Source organism: Bradysia coprophila, unplaced genomic scaffold (assembly GCF_014529535.1).
Source record: "Bradysia coprophila strain Holo2 unplaced genomic scaffold, BU_Bcop_v1 contig_151, whole genome shotgun sequence".
NCBI lineage: Eukaryota > Metazoa > Arthropoda > Insecta > Diptera > Sciaridae > Bradysia > Bradysia coprophila.
In genome coordinates, this window is record NW_023503423.1 from 238,239 (window position 1) to 261,349 (window position 23,111).

Sequence of the window (23,111 nt, forward strand, 5' to 3'; positions counted from 1 at the left end):
ACGTTCACACAAAAATAGTCCTTATCAACTACACTATCCCATATCCCATACAGTTCACAAACAACGTATTTCATAAATGAAAGCAAACACTTACCAAATTACTAAACGCACGTAATAATCAGTCTAGAAACTTCACCAATATTTTGGCACACACAGCTGCTATATCGATTTATTATCATCAAAATCAATCACTTAGATGTTTTAGATTTTCGATAAATCCAGCGAAACAACTGTAAAAAAGTCACTTATTTACATCACAATGTTTTGACATTTGTAATGATGCGTTCAGTAGAAACCATAGAGTTACACTCGAGAGGTGCCAAGGTGGCGCTGTCATTATCAGAATTCACGCCGTAAGTGCGGTCGAAATTCAAAATCTTTCTCACGCAAGTCTTTCTAACAAGGAAGCGTTGAAATGTATTTTTCGGTTAACTTTTTCATCGACTCGTTCACCTAAAATTCAAATTTTAGGCACGCTTATGGCGTGAATTGACTAAATGTGAATATTACAAATCAGAAAGCGAGGAGTTGTGAAACTCTTTTGAAGCTGGTTTGGAAAGACTCTTATTACGATTGCGTTTGTGCGCTGCTAGGTTGATTTTTCTCTTTAAGTTGAATGTGGTATTCTATGTTACATTTTCAGTTACCCTCGGCGCAATTCGGACGATTCTATATACCCTAACACGCATTCCATGAAAGTCACTCTACTCTCAAATCAAGAGATATAGCAATGCACGTCAAGCAAAAGTGATCAAAGTCGACAGCTGCCAAATGGTAGAGTATGAAATGTTTTTTTATAGTTTCACAGTTGTCTTACACACTGTCAAGTTACAAGTTTCAGTACCCTATTTAGAGTACCACCCATGCTTGAAGTGCGTTGGCCATAGGCAAAGAAATTATTTGTTTTGAAGTTGACTGAAATAAACCTAAGGTATCAACTACTTTATTTGGTAAAAAAAGCCAGACAACTGTCGAAATTCGAATAAGTATAATTTCCATAATTACAAACAATTACTTCTTGTGAATTCTGCCCATTTTGTTAACCGATCCGCAATTCATTTTATTGTCAGGAAAATCCAATGTGATTACCGTTGGACCGGTACTTTTAGCGCTTTCGTTGTTTTTGGTAGAATTAGACGACGAGCAAGAGGACAAAAATGATCGCTGCGATACTGAAAATTTTTCTTTGTTTGAGCGGATTTTTCAAAATATGCTTCGAAACTTACATTTTGACGAACTGCCGTGCCTTAGACTATACTCGCTCTCACTGCGATGCGACGTTAAGCGTGACGAGCCAGTTGCTTGCGGCACACTCAAACCTTTTTCGCATAAATGTTGCGAAACGATTGGACCCATACCGATGACAGAGTCTACCATTTCGGCCAGTTGCTGCAAAGCAACATTGTTCCGATGCTCCTTCTCTTTGACTTCTAGGTCCCTCTGAAAAATGTACATTTATGTTGAAATGTTCACAACAAAATCGATCAATTACATCGAAACTGTGCAAAAATTCTTTATCGTTCAAATTTTGAGCGGCATCTTTGCGCGACGACTTCATTTCTCGTTCGGCTCGTTCCATTTTGGATTTTTGGTCTAGAATTTCCTTGTGGATCTTCATCAAATGATCATTATTTTCCATGCTGTGGGAACGATTGGATTCATTGATACAAAATGAGAGATCAATCCAAAACAATGCATACCGATATCGCGACACATCGTCCAGATCCTTTTCGATCTGTTCGCGCTGGAAACGCAAATGGTCCAATTCGTTAGCGATGTACACGTAATTCGCTTTTAAATGTTTCAGTTGCATTAGGGATTCGTGTAATTGAGAATTTGCAGCATTTAATTCAACTGCTTCCTTGTCTGAAATATTTTTCTTTAAAACTCATTGTTGAGAAAAAATACGCAAAATTAGTCTTTGACTGAACCCAGAATAAAATTAATTCAATTTTTGTCAGTGTTCACTTAAGTTCAATTTCATGCAGGTGTACTAGGTGCTTTCTTTGACGTTTCAAAAACGAACCGCTCCTGCCTGGTTAATTATACTATGCCGTGCTCTGATTTTAATTAAAAACTCTTTGACATTTCCTAATTTTTCAAGAGCTTTAGTTCTTTGAGAGTTTTAAGTATAGTTTCCACTTAAAAAGAGCACTCCGTGTTCAATTCAAGTTCAATTTCATGCAGGTGTACTAGGTGCTTTCTTTGACGTTTCAAAAACGAACCGCTCCTGCCTGGTTAATTATACTATGCCGTGCTCTGATTTTAATTAAAAACTCTTTGACATTTCATAATTTTTCAAGAGCTTTAGTTCTTTGAGAGTTTTAAGTATAGTTTCCACTTAAAAAGAGCACTCCGTTTAGCCTCCGTCTACATGACAGTTGTAAAATGGAACAAAGGAACTGTCACGTAAACGGAGTAAAAAATTGAAATAAATTCAATTTCCACTCCGTTTGCGTGACAGTTCTTTTGTTCTATTTTACAACTGTCGTGTAGACGGAGGCTAAACGGAGTGCTCTTTTTAAGTGGAAACTATACTTTAACCATCTATGAAAGACTGATATATACAAAGTTGAATATTCGTGGAACATAAAAAACCTGTGTTGGTAGTACCGAATTTGAGCTAGTTAGCTGTCAAAATGTATGAGACTTTGTAGCTCCTACAGCGCTTCAGCGCATCGCTACACCATCGTCTCATACAATTTTGACAGCTAACTAGCTCCAATTCGGTACAACCAACACATAAAATTTTAGCCCATGTTTTTCTTCTACATGTCGTATATATCTCTCATTCATATATGACTTTAACCATCGACGTACTATATGGTAGATTAGCACACACGAAGAACGAAAATTCGGAAATACATCACACCACACACATAACGACGCAAAATTTTAATCATAACACAAAATCAAGCGAAGAGACTTTAAAAAGTACATTCAAAAAGGTCAGGGACATTAGGATGTTCAAATATTTGTATGGTTTTATTCCGCGCGCTTTCTTAGAACGTAAGTTACGTTACACATACATCTATACATACTTTCCGCACAAACGGCACAAACGTTCTTTGTGTTTGCTTATGTACAACATATTATATCGATGATCTTAACTTTAGCGAAATGGTTTCTGCCACTGTCACTGTTGGTCCGGTTTACGGAAAAGGTCTATAACGACCACATGACTTTGGCGATTATGCACCAAACCTCCAACGAACAAACACGTAGAGCACACCCATTGCTAATTAAAATTAGCGAAATGGTTTCTGCCACTGTTTCGATCTGAGAGACTAATTGACTTATTAACTTATTGAGAGTCCCTAAAGGTTTGCTTAAAATCCAGGGACTAATTTTTGGAAAATATTTTCTTGAATTTCCCTACATTTCCTACAATTTTTCATATTTTCCTCAATTTTCCGAAAAAATATTTTTGAACAAATGTACAAAAATTCAGGAATTGTGTGAAAATTTAGGGAACTATTGGAAAATGCTTTCCCAAAGATAGTCCCTGTTATGTTAAAAAACTAACTAACTAACTTCAGCAATAAATACAGATGGATTTAATAGGCTTAGCTGTTTGTGTCTCGAGTTAAAATGCAAGAATTTTTCACTTTAACGAGACCGTAGTCTGGAGATAAATAACCTAACCTAACAACCTAAATCCTGTCGATGAGTTTTACGTCTTAAGAACGTGCCCTACAATTCGTTTCAAAACGTGCCTCTTCGGCAAGTCCACGTGTTATACTGTGACAAACTGTAACTTACTGTTGTCTGTCACATTGTCAATCGATCTTTTGTATTTTTCATTCGAGTGGTTCACCAAAATTAACGTATTTTCAATCATCTTGATATCGCGCTCTGCCTTCACCACTTTCTCGTTTAAAACATTTCCTTCTTGCATCAGCATTTGTCTCTCTTGTGCATTTTTCACCTTAACCTGCACGGCACTGACCAATGTTCCGTCTTCGTTTCGCCCCAACAACTCAACGGAATGCTCGTACCGTGCAATTATTGCGTCGATTTTTAATTTCCGTTCGCTAACATCGGCTTTCAGCTGACTCAACTGGGCCATTAATTGTTTGCGTTTCGTTAACAGTAAATCTTTCTGCATTTGTAATTCGTATATTCGTTCATTCATTGCCTTGTCCAGTTCCGCTTTATGTTTTGCCAGGCCGCAAACTTTGTTCATTTGCTTTTGTACCATACCTTCCATTTGACACACCCTCATTTTGATCACACTATGTTCCACCAATCGCTCATGATGATTCAACGTCAGAGTTTTTAGAGCCGTTTGACCACCTTCACATTCCATTTGCTTTGCTTGTATCTTGTCGTCCAGCTTTTGCAATTCATTCAACGCATCGCTATAAACCACAGTCAATCGTCGCATATCGTTGTCCAATTTCTCTGATTCTGCCCTCATTGTCGCTAACCTACTCTCTTTCACCACGTACAATTTTTCAAATTCGATCAACTTCCGTTCGACTTCTGGATCTGTGGATTCGGTTGATGCGCCCTCCATTTTTGCTATGCGATTTTGAACATCTGCGATTTTGCAGTCCTAGACGAAATGGATAGACTCAACCATACGTAAAGTGAAAATATGCGCAACTTCACTTACGACATTATACGCTATCTCGCTCTGTTTAAGCAGTTCCTTATTTTGATCCCTGAATGTTTTACCGAAATTGGTTACAGCCGCTTCTAGTCGATGCGAATCAGTCTCAATGATTTTGCATTCGTTACGATAATTTTGTGCTATTTGTTGTCCACGATACAAAGCTTTTCCTAATCGTGATTGTTCCGCCATTAAAACCTTAAGAGCCTTATCTTCACCCTTCAATGAATGAACCCTATTTTAATAGTTTTGTTCAAATTAAGGAATTCCTATATCATACCTCCATCAAATCTTCAATGTGTTTTAAACGATCTTGTGCGCTAAACTTCCTGCCGATAAAAGAATTCATTTGCTTCTGTAGAGTATCGAATGTAACTATCCCCTTCTCAAACGCGCTCTGTTTGTCATCATGATCACGATGCGACTGTCGATTTTGGAACCGCTGTTGTGCTAGTCTTCCGGCTAAATTCTGACTCAATTTCCTCAGCGTGACCAGTTCATTTGTCTGTAACGTAGTCTCATCTTCCAAATCAGTTAACTTTCGACGAATTACAATGATTTTATCATTCATTTCGGCGATTTTAATTTCAATGGCCTTATTGTTTTCGACTTGGTGTTGCAAGAATTCAACATGCTCTTTCAGGTCTTGGTTCTTCTTGTCGGTTGTCGCTCGAGATTTTTCGATATCATGGCTGACCGTTTCGATTTCGCTTATTCGTCCATTCAATGATTTGACCGCCTTTTTCCATGTTGTGATCATATGCTGCCGCTCACTATGGACTTGGCGATACTGTTTCGATAACCGGTCCAGAACATTTTCCAACGATTTTTGTTCTTCGTAAGAACTGACGAGAGCAACACGTTGCTTGCCAATTGCTTGTTGGATTGTCTTGCGCTTGTATTCTAGTTCCTAGAAGGTATAACGCTTGTTTTAAGTTCCTACATTACATTAAATGCAGCGGAAGTGAGGTAACAATTTTGCGGTAAAAGCAAACTCCCAAGTGTGTGTTTAAGCAACAAGCTGCGGTAACTGTCTTTTCGACATGTGGCGAGTTTGTTTATCTGAGCCGAAGGCGAAAAGAGTCGACGAAACGAGTTGCTCGAAAATACACTTAAGAGTTTTCCTTTATCGCATAATTGTTTCCGAATCAATGAATTACGCAGAGTGAAGCTAGTTGTGTAATTTCGTGCGTCTTAAGTTCTTTAAGATTTTTCTGTCTGTTGATGGTTAAGGTAACGTCAGAACAGTTCATAAGAAAAAACCAGGAAGGAACCGAAAAAAATCGTCTGAACTACATGCAGTTCTATAGTTCTAAGACAGGGAAGACAGTTGACCATGAAGACGTCACTTCTTTTTAGGAACTGACCTCTGGGTGACTTCAAACATGTTAAAAGTAATAATGATGAGTTATTCCACAGTCAAAAAATAATTTTGATCGAAAACAGGTCCAATAAAATAGGTTGGTCACGCGAAGAAGCTTTCGTAAAAGTAAATTGTAATTGTCATAAAGAAAATCGCAATTAACATCTCAAATATGGAACTTTCCATAATCCTTGAATAGAAATCAAGGAGAGGGGTAGTAGTGACGCAAGAAAAACGGGAATTAGTATTCAACATCAGTGGGAGAAAATTAAAAAATCCTTATTAGGAAATGCATAATGTTTCCAGGCCATATCTCAGGCTCCTGAACATGGATCATGGCCAGCCGGAATCAGAATTACTTGAAAGTAGCTTTCGAATGACACCACTTTTATGAAAAATGGATTGGAAATGGCCAGTGAAAATGGCTTCAAAGTTGAATAATTTTCCGGGCTACTTTTTGGAGGAATCCTCATACCGATTCCACTGTTACTCAGATAAACACATTTGCCCAAGAGAGATAACATCTAGATTATCGTTAGGCAGATAAAAACAATTTTCCAATTTCCAAAAAAAATGTTCCACAAGTTTCTGCAACAAACTAAAATTTTAAAGAACTTAAGGCGCCCGGATCCTTTTTTTGACATATGGACCTACACTAGTAACAGCATCCAGTCTATTCTGTTTTACTCAAAAGGCTGTAAACTTTGCGTATCTAATAAAATGGCGGTCTGCGTGACCTCCCCAAAGTTTACAGCCTTGGTTTCACTCCCCACCACAAGCAAAAGTGGAATTTCACTGAAAAATTCACGAAAATCGATAATTTTCGCAGTCAGCAAATCGCAATATAACGATCAATTTTCGCATGGGACAGACGGTAAAATGATTTACAACTTGTCTGAGAAAAGAATAATTTACCTCTGCTCGCTTCTTATCCTCCGTACAGTACTTTTCAATCAATTTATTTGTCTCATCCCCGCGTACCATAGCCGTCGTCCATTCATCTAAAGCTTCCTTCATCCAATGAATATGTGCCGTAGACTTTTCCATGATTTGGCAAAGTTTTTCCATTTCGTCTAATAATATATTTGTATGGGAAATCTCTGAAAATTATTATTATTCATTTGGCGGTGATATTTACCGTTGGCTCGCTTATCATTTTTCTCCAAGTCTTGATGCTGTTTTTGCACATCCCTTACACCCCTCGTGTACGTAGAACATTCATGTTCCGATATTTTAAACAAGTGTTGCTCATCCGTCAATTGTGATCTATGAGCCTCCAATAATTTCTAAGGAAAAGTATTTGGAAAGAAAAAATGGGTTCAGTTTTCCGCCAGTTCTTTGGATGCACATAAAATGAAAATACCGAGTTTTCTTGAATGGTTTGTTGAGTATTGTCCAAATTCTTAGTCAGTCTCTGCAGTCGATCGTTTAATTGTCGTTCTAATTCAACTTTATGCTCTTTTTCCGTTGAACGATGTTGCATTTGTTCCATTAACATTTTATTCTCATCGTTTGCTATTGGAACAAAGCTGCCGTCGGTCCAGCCCATCGACGACAAAAGTTTTTCAATTTGTTGTTGATGATTAGTCATGGCTGTGACTTATAATTGGATTTTTAATATTCCACTAAAAATATAATTATTCGTTTTTGTTTGTTAAAATTTTGATGATCGAACGCCTTTGGAATACGACCGGACAACAATATGAAGCGACATGTTTGGTCAATGGTAATGTGGTTGTTTATCGTTTCTATGGCATTTTAGTCCAGTCACTTGTGTCAATCCGCTCGTTCTACGTTTTTCGATTTTTTTCTTTATTTCTTATGATTGAGCATGAAAAACTGTGGAACTAATATTTTTTCTGGAAAATGGAAAATCGGTTTTCCGGCCGGAAAAGCGGGTTATATGAAAAAAAAAATTAAAAGTCATAAATCTACCTAAGTGACAACTTTCCTCGAAATTTCTTTTTTTCCTTGAAAGACTGATTCAATTCTAACAGTTTGTAGAACCACTTTTTTATGTGAAACAAAATGGCGTCGATATAAGGATTTTCCCAAAACGTAACCCAGAAAATTCCTAAACTTTAAGTCGTTGCTAGTTTTTAATGCATTGCTTGCTGAAAATATTTTTCAACTTAACTTTGGAACGGTTTAGTTCGATCTTTTACGACTTCAACTTCTTTGTGGCCCTGTTATCTTAGCGATATCTGGAGACTTTTACCGATGTCACTATGAATGCACCTTTGAATTGTAAATTTGAACCTCAGTTGCTTGACTGCAATAATTAATTCCATGTACAGGAAAGATTTGATCAAAAAATTTTTTTTTGCATCAAATCACAGCTGCTGACTCAGTTTTTAATAGTAGTAGTATTACGAATATGAAATGCTAAATTTCTGTTTAAATTCGCTCTGGAGCATAAATTTGCTTACCCCTCAATATAAATAAATCGTAAGCGATTTACACTTGCAGAATGGTAAAAAATCAATTTTTCATCGAATGTAAAACAGCGCTGAATAAACCTACCTTCGATGGTCGGTTTATTTGGCGGTGCATTTCGATCAATAGAAAATTCAAAGGAACATTCATCGTGTCGTGACACTACTTTGGTGTCATTGGAAATCTGAGAATAGTCGCAATCAGAAAAATAAAATTTTCGGATTCATATTAACCTTTGGAAGTTCGCCAAAATATTCGTATTTTTATCAAATTTTTCAACTGCTAACTATCTACTCTACAACCCAATATTTGGTCCACATTTACGTATACAATTGCTTTTATAATGTTACACCACACGACCTTCTAAAAAAAATGTCCACCGCTGTTTTTCGGAAGAATCCGATTATTTCTACTGCCGAGCCTACCGCACTTTTATCTTGCATCTAACATAATTATAGGCGAGACATTTTAAGTAAAATAAATACATTTTTTATTAAAAAATTCCAATTTTCACAATCCAACGTCATCGTCTCCGTAAAGATCTAACGAATCATTAAAAGCAACATTTTCTGCGGGTGAATACAAGCACATGTTCTGAAACTTTTCCGACGGCGACGGAATTTGCACTTCGATTGGAATCGTTGTCGTACCGTCTTGAAAGCTAATGTTACCGTCGTCACCGATTCCAATCTTGTCGCACGATTCTTTTACAAATTCGTCCAACGATTGATTGAGAAAGTCTTTGTCAGCAACATCGATGTGCTCGTTACCTAACGACACACTCTGTATGAGTTTCTGTAGTAAGTCACCCGTTTGTCGAACAACAGTACCTGGAGGTTCAGCCAGACATTTATGCGTTCGTTGAGATACCTTGTAGCGAAAACTTTTTTCGCATGCTGTACACTTGTAAGGCATTGAACCTAATACAATGGTCGCTTGTTGTTAATCGTAAACGTGTCGATTGGATCGTGCCTTACCTGTATGTATTCTACGATGCACTAGGTAAGAGACTCGTTGTCTAAAGCACTTATCTGACAAACAAAGAAATGTAAGAATTTAGACTAATGAGAGAGTTTACGAAAAACTTGTTCGCATTCCGTAGAACAAATAATTACCACACGTCTCGCACTGAAAAGGTTTCTGGAAGAGATAAAGTAATTTGTTTGTTTTCTATGAATGCATTCGGATGGAAAATGGAACATTTCCAATTTATACCTCTCCACTGTGAATGCGTTCATGATTGTGAAGTGTCGAAAGCTCCTTAAAAGCTCTACCGCATGTACAACAAATATGTGGTTTTTCGTCGCTGTGATATAGAAGGTGCTTGTGGTAAGACTGTTGAAATGTGAAATTTTTCCCTGAAATGATTAGTTATTTACATAACGAGGCATAAAAAGTTGAAAAATTGAATTTTTGTGTGCATTTTATTGATCCGAGGCAAGGCCGAGTTATGTAATGGTTGTTGCTACATGCGTCGAAAACCGTACTTTTCATGTTTCAAGCATTTCTTTCGACGCCCACAATATGTAAAATCTATAACATAACTCGGGATAGAAATGAAAAATTTTGTTTTCGTGTGTTTATTGACCTCGGCTTCGCCTCGGATCAACAAAATTCACACGACAACTCTACTATCTACTTTTCATCTTTTTATCCCTATAATCATGTTCAAACATGCATGTAACGCACTCCAATAACAAAGAACAGATTTAGGCCTCATATTTTTTATGGAACGCCAGAACGCAGTGGCATATACAAACATAAAAACACTGAATTTATATGAGAATTTTGGACTAGTCCGTCGTGGAGGCCTCTTATTTAAGTCCTGTTCTTGTGCCTGTTATTCGCCTAGTCGGTTGGCATGTAGAGGCGCCACATGTTTTTAAAGTACTTCATTATCACTGTACTATTTTTTTGTGTGACAACTTCACATTGATTCATTCCCATGAAATGTCACAGCAGTGAAGTTTGTTCATGAAGCCGAGACGGCTTGTCATACGTGCATATTCTTTTTTATCGCATAAGCGAAAACGAGACAACAAGATATGCGAATGACACTATGACAATTTACAGAATTATAATGTTTGTTTATATATCCTAGGTGAATAATGTTTTCGGGGAATCACACCACGTATGCGATAAATGTTTATTTTGACGAGTTGGACTATGATCCGCTCCTCCGGCTTAGGATCACAATCGCCCACTCTTCAAAATAAACATTTGGACACGAAGACGACTTAATTCTCTCAACTCTCTTCATTTTGTGTCTTTCTTTAGATAATTTTTTCGGTTAGTTAATTTTGAATGTTAGCCATTTATGGACAGCCCGATACCGAGTATAATCAACAATTCTTGTCCCCTTACCACATATCTCGCATCGGTACGGCATCTCTCCTGAAAACCAATGAGTCAGTAATCACGCTTTTTAACTCTTTTTTTTTTGCTCATACCTGTATGCAGTCGTTTATGTTTTTTCAAAAAGTACTTCGTTGTAAATGACTTGGCACAAACATCACACTCCCAAGCTTTGACCTCAGCATTGTTCAGTTTATTTTCGGCACTAAACACACCATCAGCCCCACGCAATTCTGTTGCATTATTACACAATGGTGTTGCTTGTTTATAGCAATCCAATATGGGTATACTGATTCGTCCGGTTTTCCCAAATGAATGAACAACTTTTAAATGAACCCGCAATGATCCTTTCATCTTGAAATACTTCGAACACAGATGACACGGAAAACAGTTTTTGTGATCCTTTTCTCCAATCACCGATTCGTTCCGCTGAATATCTTCATCGCTAGCTTCGTGCACCAATTTCAAATGCAATCGATGCAATTCGTGAGTGCTGAAGTTGGCACCACACATATCGCATTGGGGTTCGATGATTTGTTTTGAAGGCGCACAGTTCTGGTTCGGTTGATTCAAAGAGACAGTTTCATTTGAAGGTGAGGCGCTCCGTCGATTCAATCTGTTTTCGCTTGGAAACGCCTCGATCTTATTTTCATTTGACGGTGTGGACAAATCAACATTGACCATAAAGTTGCCGTATCCCGTTTCCGCGGATTTATTTTGATTCAACGAATGACTGAATAAATGAATAGTTAATTTGTCTAAACCATATAGCACATCGCGACAAATTGGACAATCCAGTGGACGATTTGTTACGTTCACTAAGCTTATACGCAATGAGTCGATACTTCGAAAATTGGGCTGTTCACACAATGGACAGGGTAGAATATTTGCACACATTTTACAAGTTACAATTTATTTAATTTATTTCAATTATTAATAAAATATCAAACAAATTGAATGAAAACAATCACTTCGGGATTGGTACCAACTTTTCCACACTATGTATTTCGTCAGAATTAAAGAAACTCACAGCGCATTTTCGATCGACTAAAAATAAACATCGTGAAAGAGCTCGGCAATGTTCTCTAGTTAGATTTGTATATTTGTATGCCTTTTTCTTCAAATTTAATTTTCTATAAATTTTTGTGAATATTCAGGAACGACGAGACTTTTAATATTTCAGATGTTCCGTTGGCTCGCACGTTACAGTAGGTTTATTCGACGTTACTTTACATTCGATGGATTATAGTAGGGGTATTATAGCAGTTATTCGATTGCGCACAGAAATGTTAAGTTGCTGCATGCAGTTTACATTTGACATCTTATTAAGTACAATGAACTCAACTTACTTTGTAAACACTTATTATAGTCAAGTGATATCGATAGCTTATAGTACCAGGCTAAGGCTGAAAACAAACGAAACATGCAAAACGTGTTTTGGTCCTAGTTTTCATTGACAAATGCAGCAATCGCAATTTTCGATAGAGAAATTTCTAACTTTATTTGACAGCTGCGACAATTTCGTCATGAAAACAAGGACCAAAACACGTTTTGAATGCCTCGTTTGTTTTCAGCATAATACTGACAATAAATTATATGAGTCCAAGACTCCTGGCCTGAGATATAGCTTCTAGAATTTTTCATCCCATACAAAGTCTTTCTTGGAATCAGGCATCTCTACCTCTTTCTTTCGGTGGACTAGGTATAAGAAAAGCTTCAGATGTGGCTCATCCAGCGTATCTTTCGTCAGTTCATCAATCGTCAAGTCTATCAAACGCGATTTTAGAAAAATTTGGTTTAAACATATTGAATAATGATATATCTTCTATAGTGGAGAGCCTACCTTCTGAATTTTCTTTATTAGACGAAAATTCAAGAAAAGTTCAAAAAAAAATTTGGATTTGATCGGTGTTCAAAAACGTTGGCTTCGAGTGAACCAGTGGACCGGGCGAGATTACTTGCGTCATCAACAAAAGAATCCTCAAATTGGCTGCAAGTTATCCCATCAAGTAACCTTGGTCTTCTCTTAGACAATAATGCTGCAAGAATAGCCGTTGCTCTGCGTCTGGGCTGCAACATTTGCGAAAAACACAATTGCTTATGTGGAAAATTAGTGAATAAAGACGGTTTACACGGCCTGTCATGTAAGTTTAGTAAAGGATGGATCCCAAGACATAACATGGTTAACAATACTTATTCACATGCATTCTCATCCACTGACATTCCAAATATTATTCAACAGCCCGGTATTTCGAGAGTTGATGGCAAAAGACCAGATGGTATGACGTTAATTCCTTGGATCAGAGGAAAATCTTTGATTTGGGACGTCACTATTCGAGATACATTAGCTCCATCATACTTGAAAATGTCATCCTCAAAAGCTGGTAGTATTGCAGAACAAGCAGAACGTAAAAAACACAATCATAACATCAATCTGAAGGAGAATCACATATTCACACCGATTTCATTTGAGAGTTTGGGAGTTTGCGGTCCAGAAACAAAGCTATTTATGACTACTCTTGGCAAACTACTGAAAAAGGCCACAGGAGAAAGACGCGCTTTAGATTATTTATATCAAAAGGTGTCAATAGCTATTCAACGAGGCAATGCAGCTTGTATTCTGGGCACATTCGAGAAGAAAAAATTAGATGATTTTTATTTATTATAATGTTCTTTCATAATAAAAATACAAATAAATTCAGATAAAAAAAAATGAACTTGCATCTCAATGTAAAGAAAAAAACAAATTTTTTATCTAAAAAAAATTATTAGTAGATTATCCACCTTTGTCCACATGTTTATTTAGACACTCGGGGAGTTATTGCATGAGCCGAAGGCGAATGGTATAACCCCAAGTGTCTAAATAAACATTTGGACAGAGGTGAATACGCTATTTTATCTACCGACGGCGAAATAATAGCACTTTTTCACTGCTATTATTTCACCTAGGTAGATAAAATTCATTTCAGCGATGGAGTGACCATTTTTTGATATGTTTTTTCATTCAATTATTAAGAAAATGTATGCTACGACCTATGCTCGGGAACTAAAGTCGACTTTATTTTCTCTACGTGTACTGCAAAATTTTAAGTTTAATGTCTTAATGTGTTAGTCTTGATCCACTTTACAAAATAAAATTTAACTCAGCGATAGATGATACTATTTTGATACATTTTTGATTGAATCAGTCAGAAAATGTATGCTACGACCTATGCTCGGGAACTAAAGTCGACTTTATTTTCTCTACGTGTACTGCAAAATTTAAAGTTTGATGTCTTAATGTTTCAGTCTTGATCCACTTTACAAAATAAAATTTACCTCAGCGATGGATGATGCTATTTTGATATATTTTTGATTGAATCAGTCAGAAAATGTATGCTACGACCTATGCTCGGGAACTAAAGTCGACTTTATTTTCTCTACGCGTACTGCAAAATTTAAAGTTTGATGTCTTAATGTTTCAGTCTTGATCCACTTTACAAAATAAAATTTACCTCAGCGATGGATGATGCTATTTTGATATATTTTTGATTGAATCAGTCAGAAAATGTATGCTACGACCTATGCTCGGGAACTAAAGTCGACTATATTTTCTCTACGTGTACTGCAAAATTTTAAGTTTGATGTCTTAATGTTTCAGTCTTGATCCACTTTACAAAATAAAATTTACCTCAGCGATGGATGATGCTATTTTGATATATTTTTGATTGAATCAGTCAGAAAATGTATGCTACGACCTATGCTCGGGAACTAAAGTCGACTTTATTTTCTCTACGTGTACTGCAAAATTTAAAGTTTGATGTCTTAATGTTTCAGTCTTGATCCACTTTACAAAATAAAATTTACCTCAGCGATAGATGATGCTATTTTGATATATTTTTGATTGAATCAGTCAGAAAATGTATGCTACGACCTATGCTCGGGAACTAAAGTCGACTTTATTTTCTCTACGTGTACTGCAAAATTTAAAGTTTGATGTCTTAATGTTTCAGTCTTGATCCACTTTACAAAATAAAATTTACCTCAGCGATGGATGATGCTATTTTGATATATTTTTCATTGAATCAGTCAGAAAATGTATGCTACGACCTATGCTCGGGAACTAAAGTCAACTATATTTTCTCTACGTGTACTGCAAAATTTTAAGTTTGATGTCTTAATGTTTCAGTCTTGATCCACTTTACAAAATAAAATTTACCTCAGCGATGGATGATGCTATTTTGATATATTTTTTAATGAATCAGTCAGAAAATGTATGCTACGACCTATGCTCGGGAACTAAAGTCGACTATATTTTCTCTACGTGTACTGCAAAATTTTAAGTTTGATGTCCTTATGTTTCAGTCTTGATCCACTTTACAAAATAAAATTTACCTCAGCGATGGATGATGCTATTTTGATATATTTTTGATTGAATCAGTCAGAAAATGTATGCTACGACCTATGCTCGGGAACTAAAGTCGACTATATTTTCTCTACGTGTACTGCAAAATTTTAAGTTTGATGTCTTAATGTTTCAGTCTTGATCCACTTTACAAAATAAAATTTACCTCAGCGATGGATGATGCTATTTTGATATATTTTTGATTGAATCAGTCAGAAAATGTATGCTACGACCTATGCTCGGGAACTAAAGTCGACTATATTTTCTCTACGTGTACTGCAAAATTTTAAGTTTGATGTCTTAATGTTTCAGTCTTGATCCACTTTACAAAATAAAATTTACCTTAGCGATGGATGATGCTATTTTGATATATTTTTGATTGAATCAGTCAGAAAATGTATGCTACGACCTATGCTCGGGAACTAAAGTCGACTATATTTTCTCTACGTGTACTGCAAAATTTTAAGTTTGATGTCTTAATGTTTCAGTCTTGATCCACTTTACAAAATAAAATTTACCTCAGCGATGGATGATGCTATTTTGATATATTTTTGATTGAATCAGTCAGAAAATGTATGCTACGACCTATGCTCGGGAACTAAAGTCGACTATATTTTCTCTACGTGTACTGCAAAATTTTAAGTTTGATGTCTTAATGTTTCAGTCTTGATCCACTTTACAAAATAAAATTTACCTCAGCGATGGATGATGCCATTTTGATATATTTTTGATTGAATCAGTCAGAAAATGTATGCTACGACCTATGCTCGGGAACTAAGGTCGACTATATTTTCTCTACGTGTACTGCAAAATTTTAAGTTTGATGTCTTAATGTTTCAGTCTTGATCCATTTTACAAAATAAAATCTACCTCAGCGATGGATGATGCTATTTTGATACATTTTTGATTGAATCAGTCAGAAAATGTATGCTACGACCTATGCTCGGGAACTAAAGTCGACTTTATTTTCTCTACGTGTACTGCAAAATTTTAAGTTTGATGTCTTAATGTTTCAGTCTTGATCCATTTTACGAAATAAAATTTCACTCAGCAATGGATGATGCTATTTTGATATATTTTTGATTGAATCAGTCAGAAAATGTATGCTACGACCTATGCTCGGGAACTAAAGTCGACTTTATTTTCTCTACGTGTACTGCAAAATTTTAAGTTTGATGTCTTAATGTTTCAGTCTTGATCCATTTTACAAAATAAAATTGAACTCAGCGATGGATGATGCTATTTTGATATATTTTTGATTGAATCAGTCAGAAAATGTATGCTACGACCTATGCTCGGGAACTAAAGTCGACTTTATTTTCTCTACGTCTACTGCAAAATTTTAAGTTTGATGTCTTAATGTTTCAGTCTTGATCCATTTTACAAAATAAAATTGAACTCAGCGATGGATGATGCTATTTTGATATATTTTTGATTGAATCAGTCAGAAAATGTATGCTACGACTATGCTCGGGAACTAAAGTCGACTTTATTTTCTCTACGTGTACTGCAAAATTTTAAGTTTGATGTCTTAATGTTTCAGTCTTGATCCATTTTACAAAAATAAAATTAACTCAGCGATGGATGATGCTATTTTGATATATTTTTGATTGAATCAGTCAGAAAATGTATGCTACGACCCTATGCTCGGGAACTAAAGTCGACTTTATTTTCTCTACGTGTACTGCAAAATTTTAAGTTTTGATGTCTTAATGTTTCAGTCTTGATCCACTTTACCAAAATAAAATTTAACCTCAGCGATGGATGATGCTATTTTGATATATTTTTGATTGAATCAGTCAGAAAATGTATGCTACGACCTATGCTCGGGAACTAAAGTCGACTTTATTTTCTCTACGTGTACTGCAAAATTTTAAGTTTGATGTCTTAATGTTTCAGTCTTGATCCTTTACAAAATAAAAATTTAACCTCAGCGATGGATGATGCTATTTGATATATTTTTGATTGAATCAGTCAGAAATGTATGCTACGACCTATGCTCGGGAACTAAAGTCGACTTTATTTCTCTACGTGTACTGCAAAAATTTTAAGTTTGATGTCTTAATGTTTCAGTCTTGATCCACTTTACAAAATAAAATTTAACCTCAGCGATGGATGATGCTATTTTGATATATTTTTGATTGAATCAGTCAGAAATGTATGCTACGACTATGCTCGGGAACTAAAGTCGACTATTATTTTCTCTACGTGTACTGCAAAATTTTAAGTTTGATGTCTTAATGTTTCAGTCTTTGATCCACTTTACAAAATAAAATTTTACCTCAGCGATGGATGATGCTATTTTGATATATTTTTGATTGAATCAGTCAGAAAATGTATGCTACGACCTATGCTCGGGAACTAAAGTCGACTTTATTTTCTCTACGTGTACTGCAAAATTTTAAGTTTGATGTCTTAATGTTTCAGTCTTGATCCATTTTACAAAATAAAATTGACACTCAGCGATGGATGATGCTATTTTGATATATTATGATTGAAATCAGTCAGAAAATGTATGCCTACGACCTATGCTCGGGAACTAAAGTCGACTTTATTTTCTCTACGTGTACTGCAAAATTTAAGTTGGATTGTCTTAATGTTTCAGTCTTGATCCATTTTACAAAATAAAATTTACCTCAGCGATGGATGATGCTATTTTCGATACATTTTGATTGAATCAGTCAGAAAATGTATGCTACGACCTATGCTCGGGAACTAAAGTCGACTTTATTTTCTCTACGTGTACTGCAAAATTTTAAGTTTGGATGTCTTAATGTTTCAGTCTTGATCCATTTTACAAAATAAAATTGAACTCAGCGATGGATGATGCTATTTTGATATATTTTGATTGAATCAGTCAGAAAATGTATGCTACGACCTATGCTCGGGAACTAAAGTCGACTTTATTTTCTCTACGTGTACTGGCAAAATTTTAAGTTTGATGTCTTAATGTTTTCAGTCTTGATCCATTTTACAAAATAAAATTGAACTCAGCGATGGATGATGCTATTTTGATATATTTTTGATTGAATCAGTCAGAAAATGTATGCTACGACCTATGCTCGGGAACTAAAGTCGACTTATTTTCTCTACGTGTACTGCAAAAATTTTAAGTTTGATGTCTTAATGTTTCAGTCTTGATCCATTTTACAAAATAAAATTTAACTCAGCGATGGATGATGCTATTTTGATATATTTTTGAATTGAATCAGTCAGAAAAATGTATGCTACGACCTATGCTCCGGGAACTAAAGTCGACTTTATTTTCTCTACGTGTACTGCAAAATTTTAAGTTTGATGTCTTAATGTTTCAGTCTTGATCCATTTTACAAAATAAAATTTAACTCAGCGATGGATGATGCTATTTTGATATATTTTTGATTGAATCAGTCAGAAAATGTATGCTACGACCTATGCTCGGGAACTAAAGTCGACTTTATTTTCTCTACGTGTACTTGCAAAATTTTAAGTTTTGATGTCTTAATGTTTCAGTCTTGATCCATTTTACAAAATAAAATTGAACCTCAGCGATGGATGATGCTATTTTGATAATTTTTGATTGAATCAGTCAGAAAATGTATGCTACGACCTATGCTCGGGAACTAAAGTCGACTTTATTTTCTCTACGTGTACTGCAAAATTTTAAGTTTGATGTCTTAATGTTTCAGTCTTGATCCACTTTACAAAATAAAATTTAACTCAGCGATGGATGATGCATTTTGATATATTTTTGATTGAATCAGTCAGAAAATGTATGCTACGACCTATGCTCGGGAACTAAAGTCGACTTTATTTTCTCTACGTGTACTGCAAAATTTTAAGTTTGATGTCTTAATGTTTCAGTCTTGATCCATTTTACAAAATAAAATTAACTCAGCGATGGATGATGCTATTTTTGATATATTTTTGATTGAATCAGTCAGAAAATGTATGCTACGACCTATGCTCGGGAACTAAAGTCGACTTTATTTTCTCTACGTGTACTGCAAAATTTTAAGTTTGATGTCTTAATGTTTCAGTCTTGATCCATTTTACAAAATAAAATTTAACTCAGCGAATGGATGATGCTATTTTGATATATTTTTGATTGAATCAGTCAGAAAAATGTATGCTACGACCTATGCTCGGGAACTAAAGTCGACTTTATTTCTCTACGTGTACTGCAAAATTTTAAGTTTGATGTCTTAATGTTTCCAGTCTTGATCCATTTTACAAAATAAAATTTGAACTCAGCGATGGATGATGCTATTTTGATATATTTTGATTGAATCAGTCAGAAAATGTATGCTACGACCTATGCTCCGGGAACTAAAGTCGACTTTATTTTCTCTACGTGTACTGCAAAATTTAAGTTTGGATGTCTTAATGTTTCAGTCTTGATCCATTTTACAAAATAAAATTTGAACTCCAGCGATGGATGATGCTATTTTGATATATTTTTGATTGAATCCAGTCAGAAAATGTATGCTACGACCTATGCTCGGGAACTAAAGTCGACTTTATTTTCTCTACGTGTACTGCAAAATTTTAAGTTGGATGTCTTAATGTTTCAGTCTTGATCCATTTTACAAAATAAAATTTAACTCCAGCGATGGATGATGCTATTTTGATATATTTTTGATTGAATCAGTCAGAAAATGTATGCTACGACCTATGCTCGGGGAACTAAAGTCGACTTTATTTTCTCTACGTGTACTGCAAAATTTTAAGTTTGATGTCTTAATGTTTCAGTCTTGATCCATTTTACAAAATAAAATTTAACTCAGCGATGGATGATGCTATTTTGATATATTTTTGATTGAATCAGTCCAGAAAATGTATGCTACGACCTATGCTCGGGAAACTAAAGTCGACTTTATTTTCTCTACGTGTACTGCAAAATTTTAAGTTTGGATGTCTTAATGTTTCAGTCTTGATCCATTTTACAAAATAAAATTAACTCAGCGATGGATGATGCTATTTTGATATATTTTTGATTGAATCAGTCAGAAAATGTATGCTACGACCTATGCTCGGGAACTAAAGTCGACTTTATTTTCTCTACGTGTACTGCAAAATTTTAAGTTTGATGTCTTAATGTTTCAGTCTTGATCCATTTTACAAAATAAAATTTAACTCAGCGATGGATGATGCTATTTTGATATATTTTTGATTGAATCAGTCAGAAAATGTATGCTACGACCTATGCTCGGGAACTAAGTCGACTTTTATTTTCTCTACGTGTACTGCAAAATTTTAAGTTTGATGTCTTAATGTTTCAGTCTTGATCCATTTTACAAAATAAAATTTAACTCAGCGATGGATGATGCTATTTTGATATATTTTGATTGAATCAGTCAGGAAAATGTATGCTACGACCTATGCTCGGGAACTAAAGTCGACTTTATTTTCTCTACGTGTACTGCAAAATTTTAAGTTTGATGTCTTAAATGTTTCAGTCTTGGATCCATTTTACAAAATAAAATTTGAACTCAGCGATGGATGATGCTATTTTGATATATATTTGATTGAATCAGTCAGAAAATGTATGCTACGACCTATGCTCGGGAACTAAAGTCGACTTTATTTCTCTACGTGTACTGCAAAATTTTAAGTTTGGATGTCTTAATGTTTCAGTCTTGATCCATTTTACAAAATAAAATTGAACTCAGCGGATGGATGATGCTATTTTGATAATATTTTTGATTGAATCAGTCAGAAAATGTATGCTACGACCTATGCTCGGGAACTAAAGTCGACTTTATTTTCTCTACGTGTACTGCAAAATTTTAAGTTTTGATGTCTTAATGTTTCAGTCTTGATCCATTTTACAAAATAAAATTGAACCTCAGCGATGGATGATGCTATTTTGATATATTTTTGATTGAATCAGTCAGAAAATGTATGCTACACCTATGCTCGGGAACTAAAGTCCGACTTTATTTTCTCTACGTGTACTGCAAAATTTTAAGTTGGATGTCTAATGTTTCAGTCTTGATCCATTTTACAAAATAAAATTGAACTCAGCGATGGATGATGCTATTTTGTAATATTTTTGATTGAATCAGTCAGAAAATGTATGCTACGACCTATGCTCGGGAACTAAAGTCGACTTTATTTTCTCTACGTGTACTGCCAAAATTTTAAGTTTGATGTCTTTAATGTTTCCAGTCTTGATCCATTTTACAAAATAAAATTTAACTCAGCGATGGATGATGCTATTTTGATATATTTTTGATTGAATCCAGTCAGAAAATGTATGCTACGACCTATGCTCGGGGAACTAAAGTCGACTTTATTTTCTCTACGTGTACTGCAAAATTTTAAGTTTGATGTCTTAATGTTTCCAGTCTTGATCCATTTTAACAAAATAAAATTTAACTCAGCGATGGATGATGCTATTTTGATATATTTTTGATTGAATCAGTCAGAAAATGTATGCTACGACCTATGCTCGGGAACTAAAGTCGACTTTATTTTCTCTACGTGTACTGCAAAATTTTTAAGTTTGATGTCTTAATGTTTCAGTCTTGATCCATTTTACAAAATAAAAGTTTAACTCAGCGATGGATGATGCTATTTTGATATATTTTTGATTGAATCAGTCAGAAAATGTATGCTACGACCTATGCTCGGGAACTAAAGTCGACTTTATTTTCTCTACGTGTACTGCCAAAATTTTTAAGTTTGATGTCTTAATGTTTCAGTCTTGATCCATTTTACAAAATAAAATTTAACTCAGCGGATGGATGATGCTATTTTGATATATTTTTGATTGAATCAGTCAGAAAATGTATGCTACGACCTATGCTCGGGAACTAAAGTCGACTTTATTTCTCTACGTGTACTGCAAAATTTTAAGTTTGATGTCTTAATGTTTCAGTCTTGATCCATTTTACAAAATAAAATTTAACTCAGCGATGGATGATGCTATTTTGATATATTTTTGATTGAATCAGTCAGAAAATGTATGCTACGACCTATGCTCGGGAACTAAAGTCGACTTTATTTTCCTACGTGTACTGCAAAATTTTAAGTTTGATGTCTTAATGTTTCAGTCTTGATCCATTTTACAAAATAAAATTAACTCAGCGATGGATGATGCTATTTTGATATATTTTTGATTGAATCAGTCAGAAAATGTATGCTACGACCTATGCTCGGGAACTAAAGTCGACTTTATTTTCTCTACGTGTACTGCAAAATTTTAAGTTTGATGTCTTAATGTTTCAGTCTTGATCCATTTTACAAAATAAAATTTAACTCAGCGATGGATGATGCTATNCACGAGATGAGTCCAAGCTCCTGCCGAATATAGCTTCATAGAATTTTATCCCATTACAAAGGACTTATCCAGAGCCTACCAGATGATCAGCGATGACTCAATGTACTCACTATACTCAACATAAGCTACTATTGCTAGTGTAAACACTAACAAAAAATTATATAGAGTCCAAGCCTCCTTAGCGAGATATAGCTCTAGAACTTCAATCCATACAATGACTTTGTTCAAGACTACCAGATGTCACCTTGTACAAATAGTCTTCACCTATACTCAATCGATACTCACTAGTGCTAGGTAAATACTGATAAAAAATATCATGAGTAAAGCTCCTGGCCCGAGATATAGCTCTCTAGAATTTTTCATCCCATACAAAGACTATTCTTTCCAACCTACCAATGTCAGCCTTGACTCATGGTCTCACGTATACTCATCGATAGCTACTACTGCTAGGCCAAATACTGATAAAAAATTATATGAGTCCAAGCCTCCTGGCCAGAATATAAGCTTCTAGAATTTTTCATTCCATACAAAGGACTTTGTTCCAGAGCAACCAATGTCAGCCTTGCGAACAAATGATCCTCACTATACTCACTCGAAGCTGCTGTGCCACCTAAGTAACATTACTGATAAAAAAATTATTATGAGGTCCAGCCCTGGCCCGAGATATAGCTTCTAGAATATTTTCATCCCGTAC

At 35.2% G+C, this 23,111-nt stretch overlaps 2 protein-coding genes across 3 annotated transcripts; both read right to left on the reverse strand.

Moving 5' to 3' along the window:
• Positions 1-973: 973 nt before the first annotated feature.
• Positions 974-7,732, reverse strand: LOC119074948 (coiled-coil domain-containing protein 39). The gene is made up of 10 exons (XM_037181337.1): positions 7,342-7,732; positions 7,117-7,264; positions 6,894-7,051; positions 4,896-5,525; positions 4,619-4,834; positions 3,763-4,558; positions 1,701-1,866; positions 1,493-1,640; positions 1,227-1,440; positions 974-1,172 (listed from the first exon to the last, which is right to left on the reverse strand). The coding sequence occupies exons 1-10, from the start codon at positions 7,567-7,569 to the stop codon at positions 1,012-1,014; spliced, it is 2,865 nt and encodes a 954-aa protein (XP_037037232.1). The 5' UTR covers positions 7,570-7,732; the 3' UTR covers positions 974-1,011.
• A 1,154-nt stretch (positions 7,733-8,886) lies between these two features.
• Positions 8,887-11,921, reverse strand: LOC119074945 (zinc finger protein 2). 2 transcript variants are annotated; one of them, XM_037181333.1, is made up of 7 exons: positions 10,865-11,921; positions 10,779-10,808; positions 9,630-9,772; positions 9,530-9,554; positions 9,392-9,445; positions 9,245-9,334; positions 8,887-9,184 (listed from the first exon to the last, which is right to left on the reverse strand). In XM_037181333.1, exons 1-7 carry the CDS (start codon positions 11,664-11,666, stop codon positions 8,925-8,927), a joined length of 1,404 nt encoding a protein of 467 aa, XP_037037228.1. In that variant the 5' UTR covers positions 11,667-11,921; the 3' UTR covers positions 8,887-8,924. The 2 variants fall into 2 exon arrangements, with proteins under 2 accessions (XP_037037228.1, XP_037037227.1); XM_037181332.1 differs by having other exon boundaries at positions 8,887-9,334; positions 10,865-11,918.
• Positions 11,922-23,111: the final 11,190 nt, after the last annotated feature.

Bases quoted from the DNA above. Each gene is read 5' to 3' on its own strand.
- LOC119074948 (XM_037181337.1), bottom strand. From the start codon at position 7,569: ATGACTAATCATCAACAACAAATTGAAAAACTTTTGTCGTCGATGGGC. The intron at 4,559-4,618 runs GTAAGTGAAGTT...CATTTCGTCTAG, and splicing joins GCGAGATAGCGTATAATGTC to GACTGCAAAATCGCAGATGT. The intron at 1,867-3,762 runs GTAAGTTACAGT...AAAATATTTCAG, and splicing joins TGACAATGTGACAGACAACA to ACAAGGAAGCAGTTGAATTA.
- LOC119074945 (XM_037181332.1), bottom strand. From the start codon at position 11,666: ATGTGTGCAAATATTCTACCCTGTCCATTGTGTGAACAGCCCAATTTT. The intron at 9,446-9,529 runs GTAATTATTTGT...TTTGTTTGTCAG, and splicing joins TTTTCAGTGCGAGACGTGTG to ATAAGTGCTTTAGACAACGA. The intron at 9,335-9,391 runs GTAAGGCACGAT...CCATTGTATTAG, and splicing joins GCATCGTAGAATACATACAG to GTTCAATGCCTTACAAGTGT.